The sequence below is a fragment of the Alligator mississippiensis genome, chromosome 1 (genome assembly GCF_030867095.1).
Source record: "Alligator mississippiensis isolate rAllMis1 chromosome 1, rAllMis1, whole genome shotgun sequence".
In the NCBI taxonomy this organism is placed as follows: Eukaryota; Metazoa; Chordata; order Crocodylia; family Alligatoridae; genus Alligator; species Alligator mississippiensis.
This window is the reverse complement of record NC_081824.1, coordinates 8,192,264-8,219,516: the sequence shown is the minus strand read 5'-3', so window position 1 is coordinate 8,219,516 and position 27,253 is coordinate 8,192,264. Positions and strand designations below refer to the sequence as shown.

General features: G+C 49.3%; 1 protein-coding gene across 1 annotated transcript; it reads left to right on the top strand.

The window, feature by feature from the left end:
* The first annotated feature begins 660 nt into the window (after positions 1 to 660).
* Positions 661 to 20,826, top strand: LOC109282694 (squalene synthase). The gene is made up of 6 exons (XM_059725664.1): positions 661 to 786; positions 11,297 to 11,425; positions 12,509 to 12,700; positions 15,118 to 15,294; positions 16,220 to 16,372; positions 20,317 to 20,826. Exons 1-6 carry the CDS (start codon positions 661 to 663, stop codon positions 20,527 to 20,529), a joined length of 990 nt encoding a protein of 329 aa, XP_059581647.1. The 3' UTR covers positions 20,530 to 20,826.
* Positions 20,827 to 27,253: the final 6,427 nt, after the last annotated feature.

The window sequence follows — 27,253 nt, the reverse complement described above, 5'->3', positions numbered from 1 at the left end:
CAGTTCAAAACTTTCAAAACATTTAAAGTGCATCCGTTTCATTTTGAGGCTGTTTTGAAGCCCTTTGTTTTTGTTCAATTTCGCTGTTTCAAGCTTGAAACGAGTCGAAACAGCATCAAAATGAATCAGTCAGTAAAACTTCACACAGCCCTAGTGTCCACACAGCAGCTCCTGTGTGATGGCACTGTAAGTTCCCACCTTCCTTCACATGCAGCATCAGCTTCAACCTGGCAGCAAGCTTTGCAGTGGTTATGGCCCCTGGGCTCTAGTGCTGCCCGTTTTGGGTGATTTCAGTCTTATGTCTATCCTGGCCGAGTGTCCCAAGATTACCAGAAATGTGGCTGTGTCAGTACAGCAGGACTTTAGACTGCCATCAGAGCTCTACATCAGCATTGCTTGCCGCTTTGTTAATGATACAATAGCTTCACCACCAAGTGTACCAACCTCAATGTTGAAAAGAGAAAGCAGCCTACAATGTGGAAGTGATGTTCAGAGCTGGTAGTCTCTTCTTTCTTGCCAAAACTATGTGATGATCTTTAGCTGTCTGCCTGTCTAGTAGGTCATATTGAATCATAGGTCACCATTTTCTTGTCCCACTGTAGTCATGCTGCTTGCATATTCTACCTGGTTCTCCGAGCCCTGGACACCATAGAAGATGACATGTCCATCAGTTTGGAAACCAAGATCCCAATGTTGTGTGAGTTCCACTCATACCTGTATCAGCCAGAGTGGAGGTACATGGAGAGCAAAGACAAGCACAAGCAAGTGTTGGAGGACTTCCCAACGGTAAGCCATTGTGTCTCATTTCCACCTACAACACAACAGCCTGTGTGTTAACTATTACAGGTACCCTCTTCAAGACTTCTTGCATCTTGATCCAACAGGATCAGACCCAACCCAATCTAGTCTTGAGACCCCCACATTGGGCAGATGGTCTGTCCATCTGGAGCCAAAGTCATTGTTTTTTGTGCTGATTTGATAAGTACTGGAAATGGCTTTGTCCTGAACCAGAGCATAGAGCCTCTGGTGGGATGGGTGTTCATAGGTGATATGTTGACTGATGAGAAGGTTGTCATTGACAGTTCCTGATTAAGTGTTGCTGGATCTGGTGTTTGCACAAAATGTGCATTGCCTTGTACCCAGAAGCCATTGTGCTGAGTCCCTAAGATACTGCATAGGGGGAGTGCGTAAAACCAGATACAGCAGTAGCACACATTTCCTGAATTATAGCCCTAAGAGCTGCACAAAATACCTGGTGCATCACTGTATTATTACGTATGTAAATTAATGCATAAACTGTGGAAGGCCTTAGCTTGGAGGGGCTTATTCCCCCAAAACTAATTTTGTGGTGGCCAGAGACAGCAGCAGCACCACAGCACTGCTAGGCATGCAGCCAGGCCAACACCCCATGCTTTCTCAGCTCCGTGTAACTGAGGAAGAAGAGGCTAACCATGCATGTGTCACATCACACAGAGCACAATGCGAGTTGCCGTTCTTGTGCTGAGTCATGCACTCAGCCCCCCAAATAATATTTTCTCCCTCTGCCTATGAATTAATGGAATGGTCTATGTGATCAGTTACTAAACCTTTGGAGTCCAGTTAAAGCCTTATGGTCCAAGCGAGGATCGGGCAGAAAAAAGATGTCTGGATCTCAACAGCTGTAAGGATGGAAATAGGCTGCAGCAAGATGAAGCTCTCCAATTGTCTAGGGTTTTCCCTTGCCACTGAACTGAGATCGCCATACCGTCCAGGTCATGTGGTTGTTGTTTCCAGGCACCAGCTTCCTCATATAAAATAGTCACATAGTGGCTTCCACCACTGGAAACAAGTTCTCTTGGACCAAGGGCCCTCAGGCAATGGACCAGTGGTGATAGAGACAGGACTAGTGAATCCAACAGGCTTCAGCCATGAATCTGCATGCAGACGGTAGTAGCCTGATGGTTGTCTCACACCTGGGTTGAGACAGGGGTGACAACTGGCAGCTGATACCATGATTGAGCAGTCCTATTCAGGACCCCCTCTGCTCACCCTCCATGGGGAAGGGGCTAGAAAAGGAGCCGTAATCCTAGGCTGTCTTATTCGATTCTGCCTGGATAGCCACATCCAGTGGGATCACTATCTCTGCGGTCAAAAACATCATAAGACAATGATTTCGCAATATGGACCATTCACAACTTGATGGATAACCAAGACAACATACAACCAGAAAGCAGGGCTGCCATCATCTCCAAGGAATTAGTGAGAGACACTACATTGACATTGCTCTGAGTGAGATGAGACTACTAGATGAGGGTCATCTGAGGGAAGAGGTTGGCAGCTACACCTTCTTCTGGAAGGGGAAACCAATTCAGGATAGCTGCATTCATAGCGTCAGCTTCACCGTCAAGTATTAGCTCATCTAAAAACACTGTCCATATGACGTGTGCTGAATCCATTAGCGATAACACGTGTCAATACCAAGACTGGTTTCATGAAATCAATGACGTCCACAACTGGAAGAGAAGGGCTCATTCTGTTGGCAAGATGACACCTCATTTAAGGAGGAGGAGACGTGTCATCTTCTCAAAGCCGAAGCTCAAAGGTGGATCCAGGAAATCAAGATTCAGTGGTGGCAAGATAAAACTAAGGAGATCCAGCTCTATGCTGACAAACATGACATGCGTAGCTTCTTCCAGGCAGGAAAAGCCATCTATGGGCCAACTTCCCATGGTCCTATTTTCCTACTATCACAAGATGGCTTGACACTCCTCAAAGACAATGAATCTATTCTAGCTAGATGCAAAGAGCACTTTGAGGCACTCCTGAGCGGGGAGTTCACTGTTGCAGATACCACCATTGACGCCATCCGCCAACACCCTGAAAAAGGGTCTCTTACCAACCTTCCTACCCTGGAAGAAGTCTGGCGTGCCATAAAAACCCCCAATAACAACAAAGCTTCTGGATCAGAAGGCATAGCTGCTGGCATCTACAAGGCTGGCAGTGAGTACTGGTGCTGAGACTCCACAAATGTATTCTTGAAATGTGGTCACATCACACAGATGTCCAACTCCAGACTCCAGATGCAAGGTTTATTCTCCCATCTCAGTCAAGAGGAGGGCAGGGAAAGTACTTCAAGGACATACTCAAGGCCAACTTGAAAAAATGCGACATCTACATCCACTTGTGGGAGACTATCACCCAGGACCACCCCACATAGAGGAAGAGTTTGCTGCAAGGATCTCAGTACTTTGAAACCGTATGACAACAGCAGGAGAAAGAAAAGCTAGAGTGGCAGAAACAGCATGTTGTGGACCAGATCAAGAATCCAGAGCCACCCATTCCACATGGAAACACATCCCTGAGTTGCAAGACAGTCTCTCGATCTCAGATAGGCCTTGTCAGCCATCTTGAGACCCACAGATAAGACAATCATGGGACACAATCATCCCCTACTGAGAGGGATTGCCAAAGAAGAAGTATTAGCTCATCTAAAAACACTGTCCATATGACGTGTGCTGAATCCATTAGCGATAACACGTGTCAATACCAAGACTGGTTTCATGAAATCAATGACGTCCACAACTGGAAGAGAAGGGCTCATTCTGTTGGCAAGATGACACCTCATTTAAGGAGGAGGAGACGTGTCATCTTCTCAAAGCCGAAGCTCAAAGGTGGATCCAGGAAATCAAGATTCAGTGGTGGCAAGATAAAACTAAGGAGATCCAGCTCTATGCTGACAAACATGACATGCGTAGCTTCTTCCAGGCAGGAAAAGCCATCTATGGGCCAACTTCCCATGGTCCTATTTTCCTACTATCACAAGATGGCTTGACACTCCTCAAAGACAATGAATCTATTCTAGCTAGATGCAAAGAGCACTTTGAGGCACTCCTGAGCGGGGAGTTCACTGTTGCAGATACCACCATTGACGCCATCCGCCAACACCCTGAAAAAGGGTCTCTTACCAACCTTCCTACCCTGGAAGAAGTCTGGCGTGCCATAAAAACCCCCAATAACAACAAAGCTTCTGGATCAGAAGGCATAGCTGCTGGCATCTACAAGGCTGGCAGTGAGTACTGGTGCTGAGACTCCACAAATGTATTCTTGAAATGTGGTCACATCACACAGATGTCCAACTCCAGACTCCAGATGCAAGGTTTATTCTCCCATCTCAGTCAAGAGGAGGGCAGGGAAAGTACTTCAAGGACATACTCAAGGCCAACTTGAAAAAATGCGACATCTACATCCACTTGTGGGAGACTATCACCCAGGACCACCCCACATAGAGGAAGAGTTTGCTGCAAGGATCTCAGTACTTTGAAACCGTATGACAACAGCAGGAGAAAGAAAAGCTAGAGTGGCAGAAACAGCATGTTGTGGACCAGATCAAGAATCCAGAGCCACCCATTCCACATGGAAACACATCCCCGAGTTGCAAGACAGTCTCTCGATCTCAGATAGGCCTTGTCAGCCATCTTGAGACCCACAGATAAGACAATCATGGGACACAATCATCCCCTACTGAGAGGGATTGCCAAAGAAGAAGAGGTTTCTCCTCAGCCGGATGACTGCAACCATTCTATGAAGTGGTCAGAGACAGAATTGTTTCCCATCCAAACTGGGGTCAAGAAAGGGCGCAATCTCCAACTTTGTTCTCCATTTGTTTGACAGTCAACCTGGTTTACATTAAGGACTGTCTTCCTTCTGGAGCTGACATTGAATACCAAAAGGATGGAGGGTTCTTCAATCTGGGACATTTTTGCTGTAAGACCAAAGTAATCAACCTTGAATTGAAATCCACTGATGACTCCACCATCCTTGTGCACACTAACAGAAATCCCTCAGACAGTGCTGGATCATTTCAGGGAAGCCTGCTGATCTTTGGGCCTCTCTCTTAACATCAAGAAGACTAAAGTGCCCTATCAGCCTGCCCTAAGCCACGAATGAGACCTTCCTTCCCCCCACCCCTTCCCAAATTACCATCGTGAGATGGACTCTGGAGGTAGTCGAGCACTTCCCCTAACTTGGTAGCCACCTCTCTCAGCATGTGAACATTGAGGAGATCCAGCACAGGATCCAGTGTAGAAGTGACTCCTTTAGGAAACTGCAACAGTCAGACTTTATTCATTGCAATCTCTAGCAAGACACCAAGATCCAGGTCTACATCATCCCCACCATCCTCTATGGACATGAAACATAGCTAACCTACCATCATTATCTCAAGCCTGGAGATATATCATCAACAAGGCCTCCAGAAAATGGGAAGATGACTGCATGAATGCCAGCTTTCTTGCTGAAGCCAGTGTTACTACCATTGAGTATGTCATCCTCAAGCACCAACTTCACTGGACTGGACATTGTATACAGATGTCTGACTCTCAACTCCCAAAATAAATGCTCTGCTTCCAGCTTTGTAATGGCCTGAAATCTCACGGTGGCCACAGAAAAGATTTGTTGGCTACAAATGTCCAACTCGGGATCCTTAAAAGTCTGGTTTATTAGGCGGATTGAAGCACTGTAATGAAGTTAAATCATAAACCTTGTGGCTGGTCCCGTCCCCCCCCACACACACACATGCACACACATGCACATGCACACACACAGTAGCAAGCTACAAGAATCAAGTATACCTATCCCACAGGCACTGGAGTATGCCATTGAGGCTTCTTTCAGCGTGGTGTTATCTTCCAGAAGGGGGTCGCCGGCTGGTCCTTCTGGCTGGACAGGTCGGGTGATGGTCAAGTTGGAGATCAAGAGGGCGCCGCTGAGGGTCACTTTTCACTGTTTTTTTTCTGTCCTTGGCAGACTTTGGTGACTCCCCAGTTTTCAGGTTTGCCCAATCCAGGGGTTGTTGACCCTCATGGGACTTCCCCCCCTTGGTGGCTACTAGGTGGCATCTGTCAGCCCCAGGGGTCGTTCTCATGTACGTGCAGGTTTGGGAGTCCATTGATGAATTTTGAATAGGGCTCTGGGAGCACTTGATCTGGAGATATTGAGCCCAAAAGTTGGTCCCTGGCGTTGATTAACTCAGGCCAGGGCTTCTAGCCCTTGATCAGTGAAGTTTAGAGATTTCCCGGTTGTTACATTGTCTTCTATTGAGTTCTTACGTTGGTTGATCTGCGGTTTTTCTTAGGTGTTAATCGCTGCCTGCTACCGTGTTACACATTCAATCACTGATTCACTCGCTCTTTCAGGGGCCAGCCTGATACAGGGAAGAGTAGTTTGATTCCTGCCCTTGTTAATATTGTTACAATGTATAACTTACTTATGAAACTAAACACATTTAGTTGAAAGTTTAAAGGTGAGGAGTATAAAATATAAGCTACAAAAGTAATGCCATGGCACACAAATGGATAAAAATACCAAAATACAAGGGGAGATATAAAATGCACACACACAAATTTCAAAACACAATTCCTTATCTTAAAGTGAAAGAAAGAGGAAGGACGAAAAGGTAGATGAGGAAAAACATATCCAAGGAGGGGAGAGCAACTGCAGGCAAGAGGAAAAGGGGCTTTCTGCTACACATTACCTGGACATTTTGAAAGCGTACTTCAAGAAAATAGCTGACTTCAAGAGCAGGGAGCAGCTGGCTGCCAACTGATGGCACTACAACCTCAACCAGTCGACAGCCCACTTCGAAGTAAAGTGTCTTTACCTTGAAGTAGAGAAGAGAGCATGAAGGAAGAAAAAAGAGAGGAAAAGGAGAGCAATTGCAGCCTGTAGCCTACTCTCCCCTGTGAAAGGACCTGCAACTTCTGTGGACAGGGCTGTGGCTCAAGGATTCGACTCCTGAGTCACCTCCAGACCCATGAATGAGCCATGGTAGAGATCATCTGCTAATCGAGGGATTGCTGAGGGTGATGAGTTAATGACAGGCTCCATAATAGTTAATATTTCTTAAAATTAGCTCCAAGTCCCATCCCTGATATTTTCAATGTAAGAAGCAGCTGGGAGTGTACATGGGGAATTTAACTGATCACGTCAAGGCCTTGCGTTGACTTCCGCTGAAGTCATGGTGGGGCTGAGGGTGGTATTTTATAAGGGCGTGTGGGAGCATTTCTGTTGCTCGGCCTATGGTAACCTCATGTGGAGGTTGGGATTTTCAAAGTAACGTGCTAGTCAGTGGAATTTGGGTTGCACAGGCCTCCCTGAAATCAGGGCAAAACAATATTCATAGATTTCAACAATTTCCTAGATGTTTCGGGTCAGGAGGGAACTGAATAAATCATCGAGTCTAACCTCCTGCCCCGGGCAAGAAAGAGCGCTGGGGTCAGGTGACCCCAGCCAGGTGCTTGTCCAGTCTCCTCTTAAAGCCCTCCAAGGAAGGGGAGAGCACCACCTCCCTTGGATGTCCATTCCAGAGTCTGGTAACCCTTACCATAAAGAAGTGCTTCCTAATTTCTAATCTAAATCTGCTCTCTGTCAGGTTGTGGCCCTTGTTTCTAGTAACCCCAAGGGGCACCCTGGTAAACACAGCATCTCCTAGTTCTTGCTGTCCCCCACCCCGATGAATTTGTACGTGGCCACTAGATCCACTCTCAGCCTTCTCTTGCAGTAACTGAAGAGATCCAGGTCCCTCAATCTCTCCTTGCAGGGCTTTGCCTTCAGGCCCCTAACCATACGAGTAGCGCTCCTCTGGACCCTCTCAACATTTTCCACATCCCTCTTGAAGAGTGGCACCCAAAACTGAATGCAATACTCCAGCTACCACCTTACCAATGCTGCATAGAGGGGAAGTATCACCTCCCTAGACCTGTTCATGATACACCTTCTCATGCATTAAACAGTGCGCTTTACTGATCACTTCATCGAACTGAGGACTCATGTTCATCTTGGAGTCAACTATGACTCCGAGATCCCTTGCTGCTGCTGTGCTGCTTAGGAAGTCATCTCCCAAATATCCAATGGTGGCCCTGAATGACCTAGTGAGAACACTTGTTAATGGCCTTTCTTTCAGGAAGTCGTCATGTCATTCTGGTTCAGGAATGTCACTACAATAGAAATGGGCCTGAGGCAGAAGCATCCTGTTAGTTTAGAGGGCCTATCCTTTGAAAAGGTCTTGAAGGGGATGCCATTATTCTATGGAGCAATCTTCTGGCTACTTACACCCTCCAGCTCTTTAAGTGACTCCACTACATGATCAAAATCTCATTAAAATGCAATTTTGATCACAGTTTTAAATAGCAGAAACTGTCAAACAATAGTATCTACTTATGCTACACTTCATTGATTCTTCTTTTTTGGCTATCCCTCAATATGACGATGATTTCTGCCAGGGGGGAGTGTATTAGTGGTGAGGTTTAAAATGGCTGGAGTCCAGATCATGCTCTGCAAGTTTTTCTACAGATATGACAGGCGGTGCATTGCGGGGGGTGGGGGAGGGTCACAGCTGTTGGCCAGGCTGTTGTGCGCTTTCCTTCCTCCTCTGCTGGTTCTCGGCTTCCTGAGCAAGATGGTTCTCTTTGAAGTGAGCTGTAGCTTGATCTATGGTGCAGTGCCACTGAGCCCTGTTACCAGCCAGCACTTCCCTGTTTGTCAAGTTGATGCCACCCTTCTTAAGGTATGCTTTCAGGGTGTCCTTGTAGTGCTTCCTCTGTGCTTCATGGGTCCTCTTATCATGGCTGAGTTGAAAAAAGAGGACTTGTTTTGGGATAGAAGTGTCAGTCATCCACACACAGTGGTGATTAGATTTCAGAGCACTGTACAAAGGAAGTACTTATACTGGGAGCATCTACACGAGATGCTTTACTGCACAGTAGACCAATTTACTGCACAATAAACATCACCATCTACCAGTGCAGATGCTTACAATGCATTCAATTGGTCTACTCTGCGGTTAATTTGCTACCTGAAATTTTGCTGAACAAATTTGCTCCCAGTCAGCCAGGCAACATGGAGCGGGAAATTGCTCCCTGTCCCTGGGAGCTTCCTGCTGCGGGGCAGGCTCAGAGCTCAGAGCCCGGCCAGGACAATGTTCCCCTGCCCTGGCAGCAGGCAATCTCTCAGGCCCTGCTCTGATTGCTGAGTCGGGGACAGGAGCTGCCAGATGCAGGGGCAGGGGATTGTCATCCCGGCTGGGCAGTGTCCCAGTGCAGGAAGCAGTCTCGCAGTCCCTGCTCTGATCACAGACCTGGGGCAGGAAATACCCTGCATGGGGCGGTTCCTTGCCCAGCCTGGGGATGGCTAGAACCTGCTCCAGACTGGGACAGTTCCTAGCCAGTCCTGGGCAGTGTAGAGAAGTCTGCACATGAGGCCAGGAGGTGGATGGTGTGGGTGCCGAGTATAGCCAGAATGGGGCCACGCTGATGGAGTGGAATTAGGCACAAACGTGTACTGGTTAATTTGAAAAGAACTTTACTTACAAACTATCGTACAGGGACTTGCGTTGATGCACACAGTGTAGGCACGCTCCGTACAGGTTACAAACAACAGAAAGAAACCAGGTGTCACACCAATGTTTTCCGACCATGCAGGGTACGGGATACATCAGGACGGTCGATGACGGGGAGTGGTTGGTGGTTGATCAGGCCTCCAATTTTGCTCCAAGGTACACGAGGAACTCATTCCCAACGTACACATGGAGTTCTCTGGCTTGGGCGGAAACTACCCAAACTTTTATACGGCTAGTGAGCCAATTGCTAGCTGCCGGGTATGAATAATTTACAATGAGCCAATCGGTAGCATGCATCCAAACAGTGCAACTGCTAGTTTTGGCGGGAGCTGATCACTGCACCAAGGTTTTTCCCGCCGTAGCGAGGAATCCCTTGCACCGAGTACTCGCATCGTGCTAAGAATTCTGCTGTGTCGAGGCACTTTTAATTACTAAGTACAGACAGATGGGACCTCGCCCACCTCAGGGCAGGTTCCAGCCAGTGCCAGGCTGCATGTGCAGACTTCCCTGTGCAGCCCCAGGCTGACTGGGAAGTGTCCCAGTCTGGGTCAGGTCCTAGCTCCACAGCTCTTTCCCAACCCAATTTCCTGATTGGGTACCCCAAGACATTGGACTTGGAAAGAGCCACTCCCCCGTTCCCACCCCTGTGTCTCAATCACCAAATCAGGACACTGGCCTGGGAAACAGCTGCGGGGAGGGGACTCTTCCCAGCCTCCTGCTCCAATCAGGCAATCAGGGCACAGGGCTGGGAGACAACTGCAGGGGAGGGGCACAGGTTGGAGCTGGCTGGGACCTTCCCCAGATGGGGACAGGTCCTGGCCAGGTGCAAGGAAACCCTGCGGGGCACAGAGCTTGCCCCCGTGTGCACAGGGTGGGAGACCTCTGCAGCAACAGCAGCTCTTCCACCCTGTGCACATGGGGACCCCTCCCGGGGTGATGTCTCCTGGCCCTATGCTCCCTGCCAGCTGCTGGGCTGGCACCCAGGAGGAGTCTGGAGCTCTCCCTAGCTGCTGCATGGAGGCAGGGCAGGGTGGGAGCAAATCTGTTCCCAAGAGGGAGTACATGTAGACGTGGTCCCCAGTAGGCTTACTGCACAGTATTTTTACAGCGCAGTAAGCCTACACTGAGTTAATAGCATGTGTAGACACGTCCACTGTCTCTAGTTTACATAAGAGGAAACTGTGGCACAGAATGGCAGCAGTGACTTGCCTGGTGTCACCCAGCAAGCTGTTGGTAGAGCTGGAAATAGAAATGCAGTCTCCTGAGTCCTGGTAATCTCTCATATGACGTATCTGACCAAAGGGAAGGTTAAAATGCAACTTGCTCAGTCTCATTTCTGCTGCTTGGAGAAAAGAGCCAGTGCTGAAGGGTTCTCACCTTGGGCAGACAAAAGATTGGTGCGCTCAAAGTGGAGGTCACCACATGTAGTGTTTGCCCAGGAGGTTGGTGGTTGCTTCGTGGAGAGAAAAGGTGCTACATTGCACTTGGCACATACTAAAGTCTGGAGAGAGCAGGGACTTTAAAGAGCACTAGATGGCTCCAGTTCAACATCTGGTCTTGCTGCTTTGCCAGCTGTTCACCTGACAGGACTTCCCACAAGTTACATCTGCCCCCCAGGCTTCTTTTTGTAGCCACTGTGTTGTGGAGACCCACGTGATACCAGTCCAGATTGTGCGCCACCAGGGAGACATAAGTGGCTTCTGCATTGTGGCCAAAGGCCAGCGGAGCCTTTGAGCACATGTTCACTGCACACAAGGCCTTGATTGTGCACCCTCTTCAGCCAGTGAGAGTTTAGCCAGCAACTCCAGCAATACAAGAGCATTTGAATAGTCACTGTGTTACTCATTCCTAGTCATTCATAAATGCTGGACCCTGCTTTGCTCTTGGCACACTGTGCGTATCTCCTTGTGACTTCTGCTGTAGATCTCCTTGGAGTTCAGGAACCTGGCCAAGGTGTATCAGGATGTGATCGCTGATACTTGCCACAAGATGGGACTGGGGATGGCGGAGTTCTTGGAAAAGAGGGTCGATTCCCTGCAGGACTGGAACAAGGTAAGGGCATGTGAGCAGTGAAGGAACTGGAGTAGGGTAATGTTCACAGCCCCAACTGGAGGCCTGGCCTTCTACACGGCTCAACTCAAGAGGTCCCATTTCTCATCCCATGGTGCCCTGCCACTGGTTGGAGCTCGCAGGCCCTGCTCAGGCTCACCACATAATCAATGGGGTTCACCAATATGGGACGACACTTATGGTCAGTAGGATTTTCTAAGAGACTGGCACTTACTTCCTCACCTCTCATACTCGCATGCAGTCAGGTGTCCAGCTGGAGGGAGGTATCTCCTTGCACTCACGGCCAGATCCCTGACCTGGGGTGGGATGTCTACCCCAAATCAGTCCCTTACTTCCAAAACAAAGAGGCTGTGTCCCCTGAGTATGCAGTAGCCCAGTGGATGGGGTCTTGGGTTCACATCCCTGCTCTGCCCAGCATGAAGTTGGGACTTTGACCTCTCAGGACTGCCAGAAGGAGGGAGGTGAGATTTTGGAGGGAGGTGAGATTTACACTCTCCTGTTGCTTCATCCTATGGACGAGGATTATTGAGTGGATTACTGCTAAGTAAGGCAGCTGTAGCAAGTGTTTGCAAGTGAGCTGTCTTCCTAATATTCCTCTATGTGTGTAAGAGAGATCTAAGAATTGGTGCCCTCCCAGGACCTTCCTTTAGCTGCTGGGCCATTCACTGAAATGCTCATCCCTCTGTAAAACTGGCGTGCTCTTTTGGAGTTCTCCTACCCCTAGACTGGGCTGGTTAGCGCCTCTTCTCAGCAGAGCGTCAAGGATGGAGGTAGACTGCAGAGGCACATTCCTGGTGGGCATTTGCTGTCTGTTCAGCAAAGGCAGATGTGCCATGGAGCACTTGTTGCCTGGTGACTTAGGTTTTAGGATGGTGCCTAGACATCAAAAGCACTTGTGCAAACAAGTTTGATGTGGAAGGAGGGAGATGATTCAAGGACGGGCCACACAGCTGCACATAATCAGCCAGTTGAGTAAACTCCAAGTGCTAATTTTCTTGATACCTCATGAACTCTAGATGATGCAAGTCTCAAGTGTTTTTTTTTTCTCCTCCCTAAATCTTGCAGTATTGCCAGTATGCCATTGGACTCTCTGTGATTGGTTATTCCCGTCTCTTCTCTGCATCGGAGCTTGAAGACCCAATCATAGGACAGGACACAGAGCTTGCAACTTCCATGGGGCTTTTCCTGGAGAAAACCAACATCATTCGTGATTACCTGGAGGACCAGCTGGAGGGAAGGGAATTCTGGCCCACAGAGGTGAAGGAAACCATCGCTTTGTAGATGTGAATCTCCAATGCGGTGCTGTTGCCCGGCTGTCCTTCTTAGATCAGTTGCCCCCTCACAATTCGGAGATTGCCATCTGCTTTGTGTAAAGCAATGTGCATAAGTGTTACCAGATAGAGTAGCTGACTACAGAGGCAGGGGTATTCATAAGGTAGGCGGGAGGTTGCGTGGCCCTGGTGATGCTGCCTTTGTTGTTCTCTGAACAGACATGGGAGAGCGAGATGGGCTCTCTCATGGTGGGAAATCTGTGAAAAATGATAAATCATGGAATTCCCCTTCCTGGCGCCAGCAAGGTGAAGGCTGGAAACTGGAGCAGATAACGTGTGGTGAAACAAGCTCTTCCACTGATCTCCATCTAAGGGTACTGATTGTATCTTAAGCATGTTAAGTTTACATTTGTTGTGAGAACATTTAATTGCCATTTTGGCTATGTATCTGCCGGTTAGAGGAGCTTTGAGATGCTTGTTAACCCATGGTTTAAGATGCTTGCAAGGCATCTCTAAAGTCCTAGTGGGTACCTGGTCCTGTTGTGGGATTTAGATCTGACTCTGTCCAGCTGTATGGAGTCCCATTCCAACCTGTGGCTACATGCCACTTTCATCTTCTTCCGTGAAGATGGCTTTTTATCCTGGCAAGCACTTCACTTCGAACTGTGAAGGCCATAATAAATATTGTGCAATGAGTGAAAGCTATTGCATAGGAGTTGAGAGCGCTTGCATGTACAGTGAAAGCTGCTCTTTCAAATCAAACCATCTGCCTAGATGCCCCATGATTCAGTCTCTGTGTTCCCTGCTTTCAAGTCCTCATGTTGTGAGTCATACAATGAGGAAACAGAGATGGTGTTGGCATAGCTCCATCCTTCAAACTTGGGTTGGGTGCACAAGGATGCAGAGGACACACGTGGTGGTCCATTGATCACTGCTGATGCGAACCTGGCTCTTACACACTGGATGTGCCCCCACCCACCAGGCGTATGTGCATGGGTTATACATCAGGTAACATGGGGACTCTGCAAAACACGCTAGGAAATCTGGTCATCTCACTAGATGACAAAGCTAACCTATTTAACAATTTCTTTGCCTCCATTTTTCTGAGCAGGGCCCGGGTCACCCCCCACACCGGGGCCCCCATAGGTCCCAGGGGAGGCAGACCCAGGAGTAGGGTCAGTGAGGATCTAGTGAGGGAACTTCTGGAGGGACTGGATGTATTCAAATCAGCTGGTCCAATTGACCTCCACCTCAGGGTGCTGAGGGAATTAGCAGAGGTCATTGCAGGACCCCTGGCATGGCTCTACAAGCACTCGTGGTGCACTGGTGTTGTGCCAGAGGACTGGAAAAGGGCCAATGTGGTTCCCATTTTCAAAAAAAGGAGGAAGGAGGACCCAGGGAACTATAGGCCAGTCAGTCTTACCTCAATCCTGGGTAAGCTTTTTGAGAGAATTATCCTGGCACATGTCCCCAGTGTGGGTACGCGGTCAGGAAGGCCAACCGCACCTTGTCATGCATTAATGGATGCATCTCGAGCAAGTCCAAGGAGGTGATCCTCCCCCCCATGCGACACTGGTCAGGCTACAGCTGGAGTACTGCGTCCAGTTCTGGGCACCACACTTCAGGAGGGATGTGGACAGCATTGAGAGGGTCCAGAGGAGGCCTCCCACATGATCAGGGGGCAGCAGGGCAGGCCCTACAAGGAGAGGCTACAGGACCTGAACCTGTTCAGCCTCCATAAGAGAAGGCTGAGGGGGACCTAGTGGCCTGTTACAAACTAGTCAGGGGGGACCAGCAGGCATTGGGGGGTCCCTGTTCCCCCGAGCACTACCAGGAGTGACTAGAAATAACAGTCACAAGCTGGCAGAGGGTAGATTCAGACTAGACATCAGGAGGCTCTACTTCACTGTCAGGGCAGCTAGGATCTGGAACCAACTTCCAAACAAAGTGGTGCTGGCTCCTACCCTGGGGGTCTTTAAGAGGAGGCTGGATGAACACCTTGCCGGGGTCGCTTGACCCCAGTACTCTTTCCTTCCATGGAAGGGGGTCAGACTTGATGATCTGCTCAGGTCCCTTCCCACCCTACCAACTATGAACAACTATGAAACTATCTCCAAGGACACTGGAGGTTGTGCAGACAAGCATCCTCTTTGTTTTCCAGAGAGGTTGTCTTGCTCTCTTCAATGCCCCATGATTTTTCACAGGCTATTACACTGACTGTAACCTAATGAGAATTGTTCACAGAGGGATTCCCCATCCCAATGGCTTTTTTTCATACCATGGGGAGGTGGCTGCCATAGCCTCAATCCAGCAAAGCATGTTGCCAAAACCCATAGCTATACCAGGATATGTGTGCAATGGTAAGCACATGAGTGGTGGCATTCATATCATTAATATCCCCAGGTCTGGAGCAGGTATGTCAAGAAGGTCTCGGATTTTGCCAAACCAGAGAATGCTGACCTGGCTGTTCAGTGTATGAATGAAATGATTACAAACGCTCTCCAACACATCCCTGATGTCCTCAAGTACTTGTCCAGACTCAAAACCCAAAGTGTCTTCAACTACTGTGCTATTCCACAGGTAGGTTCATGCTTTCACATGGTTTCATCATTTCTACTTCAACAACTTGGGGGAGTAGGAGATACGCTGGAGGGTAGGGCTAGGATTCAGAGTGACCTAGACACATTGAAGGATTGGGTCAAAGGGAATCTCATGAGGTTCAGCAATGACAAGTGCCAAGTGCTGCACCTAGGACAGAGCAATCCCATGCACTTGGGCAGGCTAGGGGCTGACAGGCTGGGCAGCAGCTCTGCAGAAAAGGACCTGGGGGTTACTGTGGGTAATAAGCTGAATATGAGCCAACAGTGTGACCTTGTTGCAAAGAAGGCTAAGGGCATATTGGGCTGCATTGGTAGCTGTGTTTCCAGTAGCTCAAGGGAAGTGATTGTTCCCCTGTATTCAGCACTGGTACAGCCACATCTGGAGGACTGTGTCCATTTTGGGCCCCCCGCTACAGAAGGGATGTGACCCAATTGGAAAGAGTCCAGCAGAGAGCACAAAAGTGGTGAGGGGCTGGGGGACACGACTTATGAGGAGAGGCTGAGGGGACTGGGCTTATTTAGTGTGTGGCATGATGATTATGGATTAATATGAATTTTTGCCTTGTCTTGAGACCAGGTGTTCCTCTGATGGAACGGCTCTCCTTCTGTATGCATGCTACTCCAGCCAACTTGAGCAGGAGCGGTGCTGTGCTCCTGGGTTGATGTGGGTAATCTTGTCCCTTAAGGGTTTTTTTTTTTCCTTTTTCTGTTAAAACCAAGAGCATTCTACATCGTTTGAAAAAGAAGTGAAAGACTGTGTCCCGTGACTCCACCTCTAAGCAGGCATGTGTTTACGTTGGACATTTTCCTGTTCTCTTTGAAGCCAATGGAAGTTTGCCATTGATTTCGGTCGGACCAAGGTTTTGCCCTGCATGCACTTGCTGTTGTTTATCATTTCTCATTAGGTGATGGCCATAGCCACGCTGGCTGCTTGTTACAACAACAAAGAAGTATTTAGGGGTATAGTGAAGATTCGGAAGGAACAAGCTGTCACTCTGATGAGGGATGCCACCAACATGCAGGCTGTCAGAGCTATAATGTCCCAGTATTTGGAAGAGGTAAGTTGGGCAGCTTGTTCTGACTGATAGTCTTCCAGATGTAGACACTTTTTTCAGCCCCTAGTGATGCACTTAGTGCTAAGTTGGTGATCCACTTTAGACCCCTTCTAGACATTTAGTAACTGTCCCTGTTCGCTAATATAGCTGAATGCAATCTCGCTACAAAGGAGAGGACACCACCAGACAGCAACTAAAAATAACGTCCTGGAATGCAACTTTTTCCTTAATACAGTCATCTTCTCATTGTCCAGTGTCTGTTCCACTGAAGCATCAGCACTTCCTCATGCAGAAACTGCTCCTCTGTTTTGAAGGGACTTAGTTGTGTCTGTTGTACAAGTGAAAGATACAGCTGAGGTGCCCTTCTAACGGCTGTCTGCTCCCCCTGCCCTGCTCCTCCTCCTATGGCACATATGAGAGATGTAGTAAAATGTCTTAACCAATTTGCAACTCCCTTCAATTTAACAACCATGTATTGGTTTGCATGAGAACGTGGTGTTTTACTTAATAGAGTATGTCTCAGATGGGTGATGATAAGTTCATAGAAGCCTAGAAAATAAGAGTTGAAAGGGACCTCAGGGGGTCACATCTAGTCCAACCCCCTGCTCAAAGCGGGAACAGCCCCAGTTAGATCATCCCGGTCACGGCTTTGTCTAGCCAGGTTTTAAAAACCTCCAAGGATGGAGCTTCCACCACATCTCTGGGTAACCCCTTCCATTGCTTCACCACCCTCCTAGTGAGAAAGATTTTCCTGTATCCAACCTCAACTTCCCTTGCTGCAACTTGAGCCCATTGCTCCTTGTTCTGTCATCTGCCCCTGCTGAGAACAGTCTAACTCCAGTCTTTTCTGAATCACCTTACAGGTTATTAAATCTCCCCTTAAGTTTTCTCTTCTCCAGACTAGGGCTTTTACATGGAACAAAGGTGGCCTTTAAAGTGGTTTACATGTCCTTTTCCACTGCTTTAATGTTGTGGCTGTCTACATTGTCGGCAGTGTATTGCACTTTAATGTCATGGCTATCTACACAGTTGGAGGCGTATTTCCCACTAAATGATTTCGAACGTTGCAAAATAAAACCCCTCGGAGGTGTTTTAGTTTGCAACCTATCAAAGTGCAACAGCTGTGAAGGGAAGCACTGGGCCCCATGCGGCTCAGGGGCGGTGCAGAAAGCCCATGCAGGCAGCCTGGCAGCAGCCCATGCAGGCAGGCTCCACTGAAGGAAAAAAAAAAAAAGCACAGAGCATGATCTTTTTTTTTTTCTTTTCCCCCCTCCCCAGAGCCTGCCTGAGATGCACAGGGCCCAGTGCTTCCCTCCGGGCTAGGGGGAAGTGCTTCCCTCCATGACTGTGTTGCCTCCCAGGACCACCTGGGCTGGGTGCCTGCGGGTGGGTGCCGTCTGGGTGCCGCTGCAGAGGGAAGCACCACCCCCCCGCCGCAGCTCAGGGACTGTTCGGCCCGCTGGCAGCTCGCCTTCCCGCCTCCCCCAACCGCCCACTGCCAAAGAGGCAGGTAAAGATCAGGTCTGACCCTTGTGTACACACCATGGAGGTTTACTTTGGTTTAATTCTCCATAAATTGAAGCATTTTTTTTAAAACCATAGGGAAAACTAAACCGAAATAAACCCCCGTGGCGTGTACAAGCAGCCCAGAGCTCCCTCAGCCTCTCCTCAAATCATGTACCCCAGCCCCCTAAGCATTTTTTTGGTCCTCTGTTCAGCTCTGTCCAATTTTTCTGCATCCTTTCTGTAGTTGGGGGCGAAAGGGTGGGGACTGAACACAGGACTCCTGATGTGGCCTCACCAGTTCTGAATAAAGGGGAATAGTCACTTCCCTTGATTTCTGGGCAGTGGTCCTAATAAATCAGCGTAATATGCTCTTATCTTTTTCACAATAAGGTCACATTGTTGGCTGATATTCAGCTTATTGTCCTTTATAACCCCTAGGTCCCTTTCTGCAGAGCTGTTGCTTAGCCAGTCAGTCCCAGCCTGTACCGGTGCATGGGATTGTTCTGTCCTAAATGCAGGACTTTCCATAGTTCATGTCTTACTAATGGGTAGGTGTCCTTACTGGAAATGAGTTACCCCAGCAGTAGGCTGACAAGCTTGGTCTGGCTGGCCTGTTCTTAAACACCTGTCTCGTGGTAGAGTTTTCCATTGTAAGTCCCACCGTTGACAATTGGGCTGGCAGCTGCTCCAGAGCCGAAGGGCTGAAGTTATATATATATATAACTTGGTGACCGTTCAAACCAACTCTAGCCCATACAACCGACTCCGTGACCTGAAGACAGACGGTCAGTGCTGTGCAGGATCCCACAGCAGTGTGCACTTGTCTGATCGCTTATGCAAGCCTGCACCCCAAGCCCCTTCAGAGCTGGCTGAGATCTGCACATCACCTGGTCCGATGTGCTAGAGTTGCCTCTAGAATTACCTCCTCACCAGACGGACACCTGAGCCCTGGGGGGCAGGACCAGGAGCAGTGGTCTAAAGTTGCAGCCAGCAAACCCTAGGCTGATAATAAATAACTTCCTCACTATGAGGGTGGTCAGGCACTGGAAGAGGTTGGCCAGAGGCTGTGGAGTCTCCATCTATGCCTGGTTTCAAGAGCAGCTTAGACAGGCCCTTGGCTGAGATGGTTTGGTATGGGATGATCCTGCCTTGCGCAGGGGGTTGGACTAGATAACTTCACATGGTCCCCTCCAGCCCTGCTTTCCTATGATCCTATGACCCCGTATTGTACTATCAAAGTCTTCTCAGTTAGGAACAGTTGAAAAGGAGGCATTCAAAGGGTGATGGGAGCACAGTGAAACCTTGTTCATATGGCTAACCACTAATGAGCCAGTAATAGTGGGAAGCATGCAGATAAATGCTCAGAAAAAGCAGATTACTTACTGCATGGTACCTGGGACACTATGACAGGACAGCCATGAGCTTCCTCTCCATTGATGTGGAATCTGTGCAGTGGATCTTGGTATTCAGGAAGAGGCTGGGTGTTGGTTGGGGCAGCTTAGTCCTTTATGCCCTTGGGTGCAGATGGGAGGGTGAGGGCATGTTGGGTGTGTGTACAGCCTGTGATGGGTGCTGCTGGTGAAACTTTCCTGGCTTTGCACACAATGGGAACATGCACGCCCAGTGGGATTTGTGTGGATAGAGACCTGCCAAACTACCCCGTTGCTGCAGTAACCCACCCAACTGCCGCAGTAACCCAGGAACTCACTGGTTGGGCTTTTGCACCTTGCTTAGGAGCCTGTTCCAAATCTGAGTCCACCTGTTATCACTCAGTGGTTTCACTGATTCTCACTAGTGCCTGGCTGTCCTGCCCTCACAGTGCCAAGGCTTATGATGGGCTACAGTATGGTGAGTGCATGTGCTGTAATGTAAAGGGATCTGAAATGGTGTTAACAGGGAACTAAGAACTGTTTTATTGGACATCTGATCTATTGCTGCTTATACATTTCATTTAAATAGTCTTCTGTGGTTTTATTGGACCTCTGATTCTGTAGTCTTATTGGACAGCTGATCTATTGCTGCTATTATGCTTCATTTAAATAGTCTTCTGTGCAAGGCTGACATTACCCTAAAGCATAAACTTTTGCCCAAAACTATGTAACTCTGCCAGGTTTTTGGTTTGCAAGTGGCTTGAACTTCATCATAGACCAAGCTTTAAATAGTATCCACAACCCAATGCTTAAGGTGTGGGAGAAAAATGCTGTCTTCATTGTTGAAGGGGAAATGTGGAACCAGAACCCTGCTAATGTGGTGGCCACGATGCAAATGTGTCAAATTGGCCATATGGCTATTAATGCCTAATAGTGTCCTGTTTGAGTAGACTCAGCATCCCACTGGTGACGTGGTCCTTGTGAAGGAGACACCATTTCACAGTGGAGGGGCTATCCCATGGGGTGGAGCATTCCTGTTCCCTTACTCATAGGCGTGCTCTTCCTTTTCAGATTTATCAGAAAATCCCAAGCACAGACCCTTCTTCTAACAAGACCAAGGAGATCATTACCTCTCTTCAGAAAATGATTTTGCCCCATGGCACAATGGTGTCCTGTAATGGTTACTCTGCCATCTACCTGTCAGGTGCCATGCTGTTGGCAGTGCTGGGCTGGCAGTATCTGAGTGCAATGTCAAAGGTGTCAAAGGAATGCACCCAGGCCTGAGAGAACTGAGGGTGGCCATGGGGGATTGCACAGGCCAGTGGCTGGGCAATGTTTTGGGTTGTGTACTTTGTCTCTTTCTTTTTGGGGTGCTGTGCTGCAGACTTCCTGGCCACCATGTGACCTCTGAGACTGATGCTGTGAATGGATCGCAATGTCTGGAGGTGTCACTTGGCCCAGAAATACTGAACATAAGAATGGCCATTTACTGGGTCAGACCATAGGTTCATCCTGGCCAGTACCTTGTCTAATGGGGTGCATACAGGAGTTCTGGAAATCTTTTAGGGAGGTGCTATAACTATGGTGCTTTAGACAAAGCGCCATGAGTTAGACCACCATTGAATCCAACAGGTGTTCCCCTCTTGGGTGAGGGGGGCTCAGAGCTTGCCTCTAGTGTCCCAGGCTAGCAGGAGGGCTTAAAGGGGGCTGCTGGACCACTCCTTTCCCAGCCCTGCCCTCTCCCCCCACCAGCCCATGACTGTCAGAATTGGCTGAGAAGGACAAGGGGGATGGAGCCCATCTTCTTCAGTTGGAGCCCCACTTTCATGCCCCAGCCCAACTACTCCTGCTGCGGTTTCTTAGGGGGTACTGACTGCTGCCATAGTGATGCTCATGGGGTGGGGGGGAGGGGAACCCCACACTGCCATGCCTCACCCAGCTCCCCCCAGCACCCCAGCACCCCAGCAGCGGTAGCTGGGCTTGACTTATGGGACTTATGGGGTTCCCCCACCCGCTTCTTCCCCCCCACCCACAGCTTGAGGCACAGCAGTCACAAGACTACTGTTTTCAAGACCGTTGGGTGGGGGAAGGAACGGAGTCCCCTACCTTGTGAGGCCTGCCCAGCTCTCCCTGCTGTGGCCTTGTGGTGCGGGGAGCTGGGCCAGACCTGAAAGAGGGATTGGGATGTCCCTGTTTCTCTCCCACTCCAGCAAGTTAAATTTTCATGTTATTGGCCATTTTAAAAACGCTTTGCGTCCATGAATATTTGCTGGGTTACAGTTACAGAGGACTTTTGGGGAACTCGCCCCACATAAAATGTAACTCCTTACACCCCCATAGTGGCAGAAAACGGATGCTGAAAGGGGGAGTGAACTGGAGATAACAAGGCTTTTATCCACTGATCCTCTTTCACTTGCAGCCTCCAGCATTTCAGGTCAAGGAAGTTCTGTTTCAGAGGCTGTCCCCCTTACTCCCGTGCTCGGTAGCTACTGATGCCCCTTTCCTCCAAGAATTCGTCTAGCCCCGTTCTTGTGTTGCACACTGGCAACTATGCCGTGGCTGCCCTACCCATGTCAGCAATGCCAGTGTCATTGGTACAAACACGTTCTATAAAATGGTTTGACTCTGACCTTTGCGTCATTGGTGATGGATTCCCTGCCTCCTGGCTAGGATACTTTTTACATGGCAGCTCTAGTTGCCTTTACATTTCCTGGGATTTTGAATCCTCTTTCACATGACAAGCTGTGTGATGCAGTATTGTGTTCTCCCAACTCCACTTCTGCCCTGTGTGTATGATCTTATTCCCCGTTGCTCAGCAGCTGAGAAGATAGCAGTGTTTCCAGCTAGCGACAGGAAGCTGACACGTCCTATGACAGATGAAATGTTAAGGACACAGGGCAAAGCTCTGGCTGGCTGCTTACCTAATATTGGTGGTGGGCCTAACACACTGAGATGAGTGGGCAAGGTCTCTGGCTCCCACCCTTGTAGTCAAGGACTGTACAGAGATGTTAGCCTGAACTGTTAGAGCTTTTATCATGAATTACTTCAGTTCTAAGATGCAGTGATATTTTTAAGTGCTCCTGTTTTGTTTTTGAATGGCCTGAATGCCAGCAGATCACAGTAACGTGTACAGACATCATTTGCAATGCTGATTATTTCCCCCCACCGCCCGGACTGCTGTGAGGGGAGTGGTGAGGGGAACCCGGTTGGTTCAGTAGTGCTTCCACCTGCCTTCTCCTGCCAAACCTGGTCTGAACAAAGCCATGATGGCCCAAGACCACTTGCCTGGCACTGCCAGAAGGTGACAGGAGTCACCAGCCTGCATCTATATGGGATCGTGTTCACCCAGGAACAGGAGAGACACCTGGGATGGACACTTTCCTCTAGTCTGGCTGCTCAGTTGCACACAGAGCTGTTCCTAACAGGCTGATCTTGGGGACCGTCACTTATCCAAAGGCTGAACCATTGGTGGCACCAGCAGCATCTTAAAGCCCAGAATCATGCGCTCTGACCGCCACCACCTACTGTTAGGACCTGGACTGAGCTACATCTTGTTTCCATTAACTGCTGTTGGAAAAGGCGCCTGCTACCCAACCACAAACAGCTCATTCTCTCTTTTTACATCTGTTCTGATGTGCTAAAGTAAATTTTGACTGCTTTTTAGAGCCAGGAAAAGTGAGCGTCTACTGTGGTAGCAAGAGCAAGGGCCCTGATGCCTGTCTTTAGCAGGCCATGACATGACCGTTATGCACAATATCCCTTGTCTGTGAACATTTGAGGTCTGTTGCCTTTATAAAACTCCCTACAGCACTGAAATGCCCTGGGAACCTAGCAAGGATGGCCAGGTATGTATGTACTTTGAAGTAAGCTGTGGTTAAAACAAACACTCTCTAACTCTGTACATCCTCCTGTCTTGCCAAGAATAAACTGATTTCTTTGCAAAAGAAGCACTGTTGTATTCATTTGGGATATACAGGGGTAGCTAGCCATGTTAGGCTAGAATCAGGCAGAAGGCAGGGCAGGGTGGCACCTTAGACACCAACTAGTTTAGAGGGGTATAAGCTTCTGTAAACAGCTTAATTCAGTCACCAGCCATAAAAAGCTGCTTCCAATCTTTAAAAATGCTGAGGCAATCTGTGAGGTGCAATACTTACACAGTAGTCATCTTCAGTGTAGTAGAGTTAGAGTGCTGGAAGAGAAAGTGGTGCTTGAAAGCTTGGCCAACAGCTCTCCCAGCCGTCCAGTTAGTCCAATAAGAGATCTGCCTTGGGGAGCATTTGCACTTTGAGGGTGCAGATAGGGACTTTTTCCATCGACTAACAGCTGAGGCTGCTCTAGATTAGTTTCCTGCAGTGTCCAACCACTGAAGAGGCTGGTGAAGAAGATGGTCTGGGCATAACAGCATCCTCTTCCCTCCTCATCCCTGACCTTGGTGCCCACCAGCATGCCCACTTCACTTTGGAGAAGGCTGCTTGCACTGGGAGGCATGGGCTTGTCAGAAGGTGTCCAATAAGCAGATGCTGAAGGACGAGCTTTTGTTCCAGTGGGCTTCAGTGGGACTGTGTGAAATTTCACCGGGTGTAATGTTTTGACACTGTTTCAACTCATTTCGAGCTCGTAACAGTGAAATCAAAATGAAACAAAGGGCTTTGAAACAGCCTGAAAATTAAACAAGGGCAGTCGAAACATTTCAAAAGTTTTGAAATGTCTCTAGTTTCTAAGCCGGCAGCGAGGTGGTGGAAGACAGGAGAGATCCAGGGCTGTGATCAGGCTGGGGAAGGGAGCTGGCAGTATCTGAGTGCAATATTGCAGGTATTGGAGGTGTGCATCCAATCCAGAGACAAGTGAAGGCTGGCATGGGGGACAGCGCAGGTTGGCGGTTGGGCAATGTTGTGGGTTATGTGCTTTTGTCTCTTTCCTGTTGGAGTGCTGTGCAGCAGGCTTCCTGGCCAGCATGTGACCATGACCTCTGAGAGTGATGCTGTGAATAGGTTGGGAAGTCTGGAGATGTCACTTGGCCCAGGAATACTGAACATAAGAACAGCCATTTACTGCGTCAAACCAGAGTTCATTCTGCCCAGTAGCCTTTCATGCAGGATGTGTACAGGAGTTCAGGCAGCCTGTCAGGGAGGCACTATAACTATGTGCTTTACACAAAGCGCCATGAGTTAGAGCACCATTGAACCCAACAGGTGTTCCCCTGATGGGTGAAGGCGGCTTGGAGCCTGCCTACGTGGGCTCAGGCCAGCATGGGGGGTAATCCCGAAGTCTCCGAGGAGGCTGCTGAACCACTCTACTCCCCAGCCCCAGTCAACAGCAACTGCCAGCAGTGGCAAGGGAGAATGGGGTAGACAGAGCCCCCTTACCACATGAACCCTGCCCCCTAGACAACTTCCCCTGCAGGGGAGGCAGCCACAAGGATATTATTTTCAAGAGCCTTGGGTAGGGGGAGGAATGGAGAGTGCCCCCCAGTTGCATGGGCCCAGCCCAGCTACCCTGCTGTGGTCTTGTGGGGAGCTGGGTCAGGCCTATGAGGGGAGGGGGGCTTTGTTCCCCCCCCCCCCCCCCGGGTCCCAGTGAGACAAACAAGCTGCATAGGACGGTCTGTGTTGGACCTTTTCTTCATCAGTGACAGTTTCCCTGCCTTGGTGATTTTTATATGAACGATCAAGTTGCCTTTGTTTTGCTTGGAAGTTGGACTCCCTGTTCCCATAAAAGCTGTGTGACGTGGGACCTGCGTTCTTCCGACTCCTCTTCTGCCCTGTGTGTGTGTTGTTATTCCCTGTTGCTCATCAGTTGGAGAAGATCGCAGTGTTTCCTGGTAGTGACAGGAAGCCGAAACCACCTACGACAGATGAAATCTTAAGGACACAATGCAAAGCTCAGGATGACTTCTGACTGTTTCCCTAATATTGGTGGTGAGCCTAAAACACTGAGATGAGTGGGCGAGAGTATGCTGTACATCCCACCCTTGTAGGAAAGGATTGGGCAGAGATGTTAGCCTTCACTATTAGAGCTTTTACTATAAAGAGCTTTATGTTTAAAGTGCAGTGACACTCCTGTTCTCTTAAACTCCTGTTAAAACACTCCTGCTTTTTTTGGATTTTTTTTGTCTTTTTGAAAGGCCCCAAGTGGCAGCAGATGTCAGCAGAGCAGCTTGTACAGACAGAGCTGACATTTTTTCCCCCTGGCCTCTGTTCAAGGAGGGAGGGAACCCGGTTGTTCAGTAGTGAATGCATCCGCCCGCCCCCTCCAGCAAGGCTGGTCTGAACAAAGCCATGTTGGAGCAAGCCCGTTCGCCTGGCACTGGCAGCAGGTGACAGGCTTCCCCGGTCTCAGTCTCTATGGAAGTGTGTTCAGCCAGGGACAGGAGAAACACCTGGGATGGACACTTCCCTCCACAGACCTGTTCCTCAGTAGCACACACAGCTGTTCCTATTCACCTGATGAAACTTAGCACTTTGGCAATAGGAGATGTCTGTTGGAGGTGGGACCTCGAAGCTTTCACGCTACAGTTCAGAGCCAGTCGTGTGGCAATGGGCTTATCCAAAGGCTGTCTCGTTGGTGGCTCACCTTCCCCAGAAACATCTTAAAGCACAGAGTCAAATGCACTTTTGCTACCTATTGGAAGGAGTTAGACTGAGATCCTGGCCCTGCACAAGGTTTTGGGCTCAGTCCAAGGCAATGTGCCCTTGGTAATGCTATGGGGTAGGGTGGGGCCGCCAGGCTCTGCATAGTGACCCCAGGCTTGGGGCCGGGCAGGGCGTGAGAGGGGTCCATGTGTGTGCCAGGCTGGGAGGGGCACCTGGGATGCAGGAGTGTCCATGTAGGGCAGGGGCCAGAGGGGCTCTGGGGTCACGGACACCCTCACACGAGTCCCATGCAAGCCCTTTATGAAATCCAGGATTGAGACCTGTTCCTGCCCATGCCGCTGCCAGCCTATCCATGTGGGCTGAGCGGCTGTGCCACTAGCCCATTGGCTTGCATCTTCCCCCACTCCTGTGTCCGTACATCAAGCCTGGCTGTTGGAAATCACTTCCTGCTCTATTTGCTTCTAGGGATACCTTGCTTCAGACCGTCCTCCTCTGCCCACTCAGGAAAAGGCACCTGGCCGTGGCAGTGTGCAGGTGATCCCACATGCCCAGGCTGGAGTAGCAAGTAGCTCTGATAGCAACCAGCGCCCTGGGTGCAGGCAGGAATTGACCCCACCTCTGCTCCCACATGTCAGGGCCCAACACTTGGACTATCCTTTCCACTCAGGCTGGGTGGAGCAAAAGGCATCCTTCAGCATCTGGCTACTGGGCGCCTTCTGACACACCTGTGCCTCCCAGTGCAAGCAGCCTTCTGCAAGGTGAAGTGGGCATGCTGGTGGGCACCAGTGAGCAGACTGGGTCAGGGGTGAGGAGGGAAGAGGATGCCGTTCTGCCTCAACCATGTCCTTCACCAGCTTCTTCAGTGGTTAGACAGACTGCAGCAAACTACTCTAGAGCAGCCTCGGCTGTTGTAGCCTATGGGGAAAGTCCCTCCCTGCCCCCTCAAAATGCAAATGTCCCCCAAGGCACATCTCTTATTGGGCCAGCTGTACAGCTGGCAGAGCTGTTGGACAAGCTTTCAGGCATGGGGTGCCCTTTCAATGCTTTAGCCCTACTACACCCAAGGCGACCACCTCGCAAGCAGTGCATCTCACATGCTGCCTTTGAGTGTGGGAGCAGCTACTTCATGCTTCATGGCTAAATGGTGTTACCTGCAGAAGTTTATGCCATTCTGAACCACTTAGTTCTTAAGGTACTGCCCTGCCTTCTGCCTGACTTCAGACTAAGGGCACTTGTACACGTGACGGGGGTTTATTTCTCCATGTATCATCTTATGTCCCCTAAATTGACAGAGTGGGCTTTAATTATTACTCAGAACTCAAAACTGCTCAAAAATATTATAAATTGCTCCATGCGCTATTCAAAGTTAAATACTGAAGGGGACGCTGCATAACAATCCACTCCACTGACCTCTT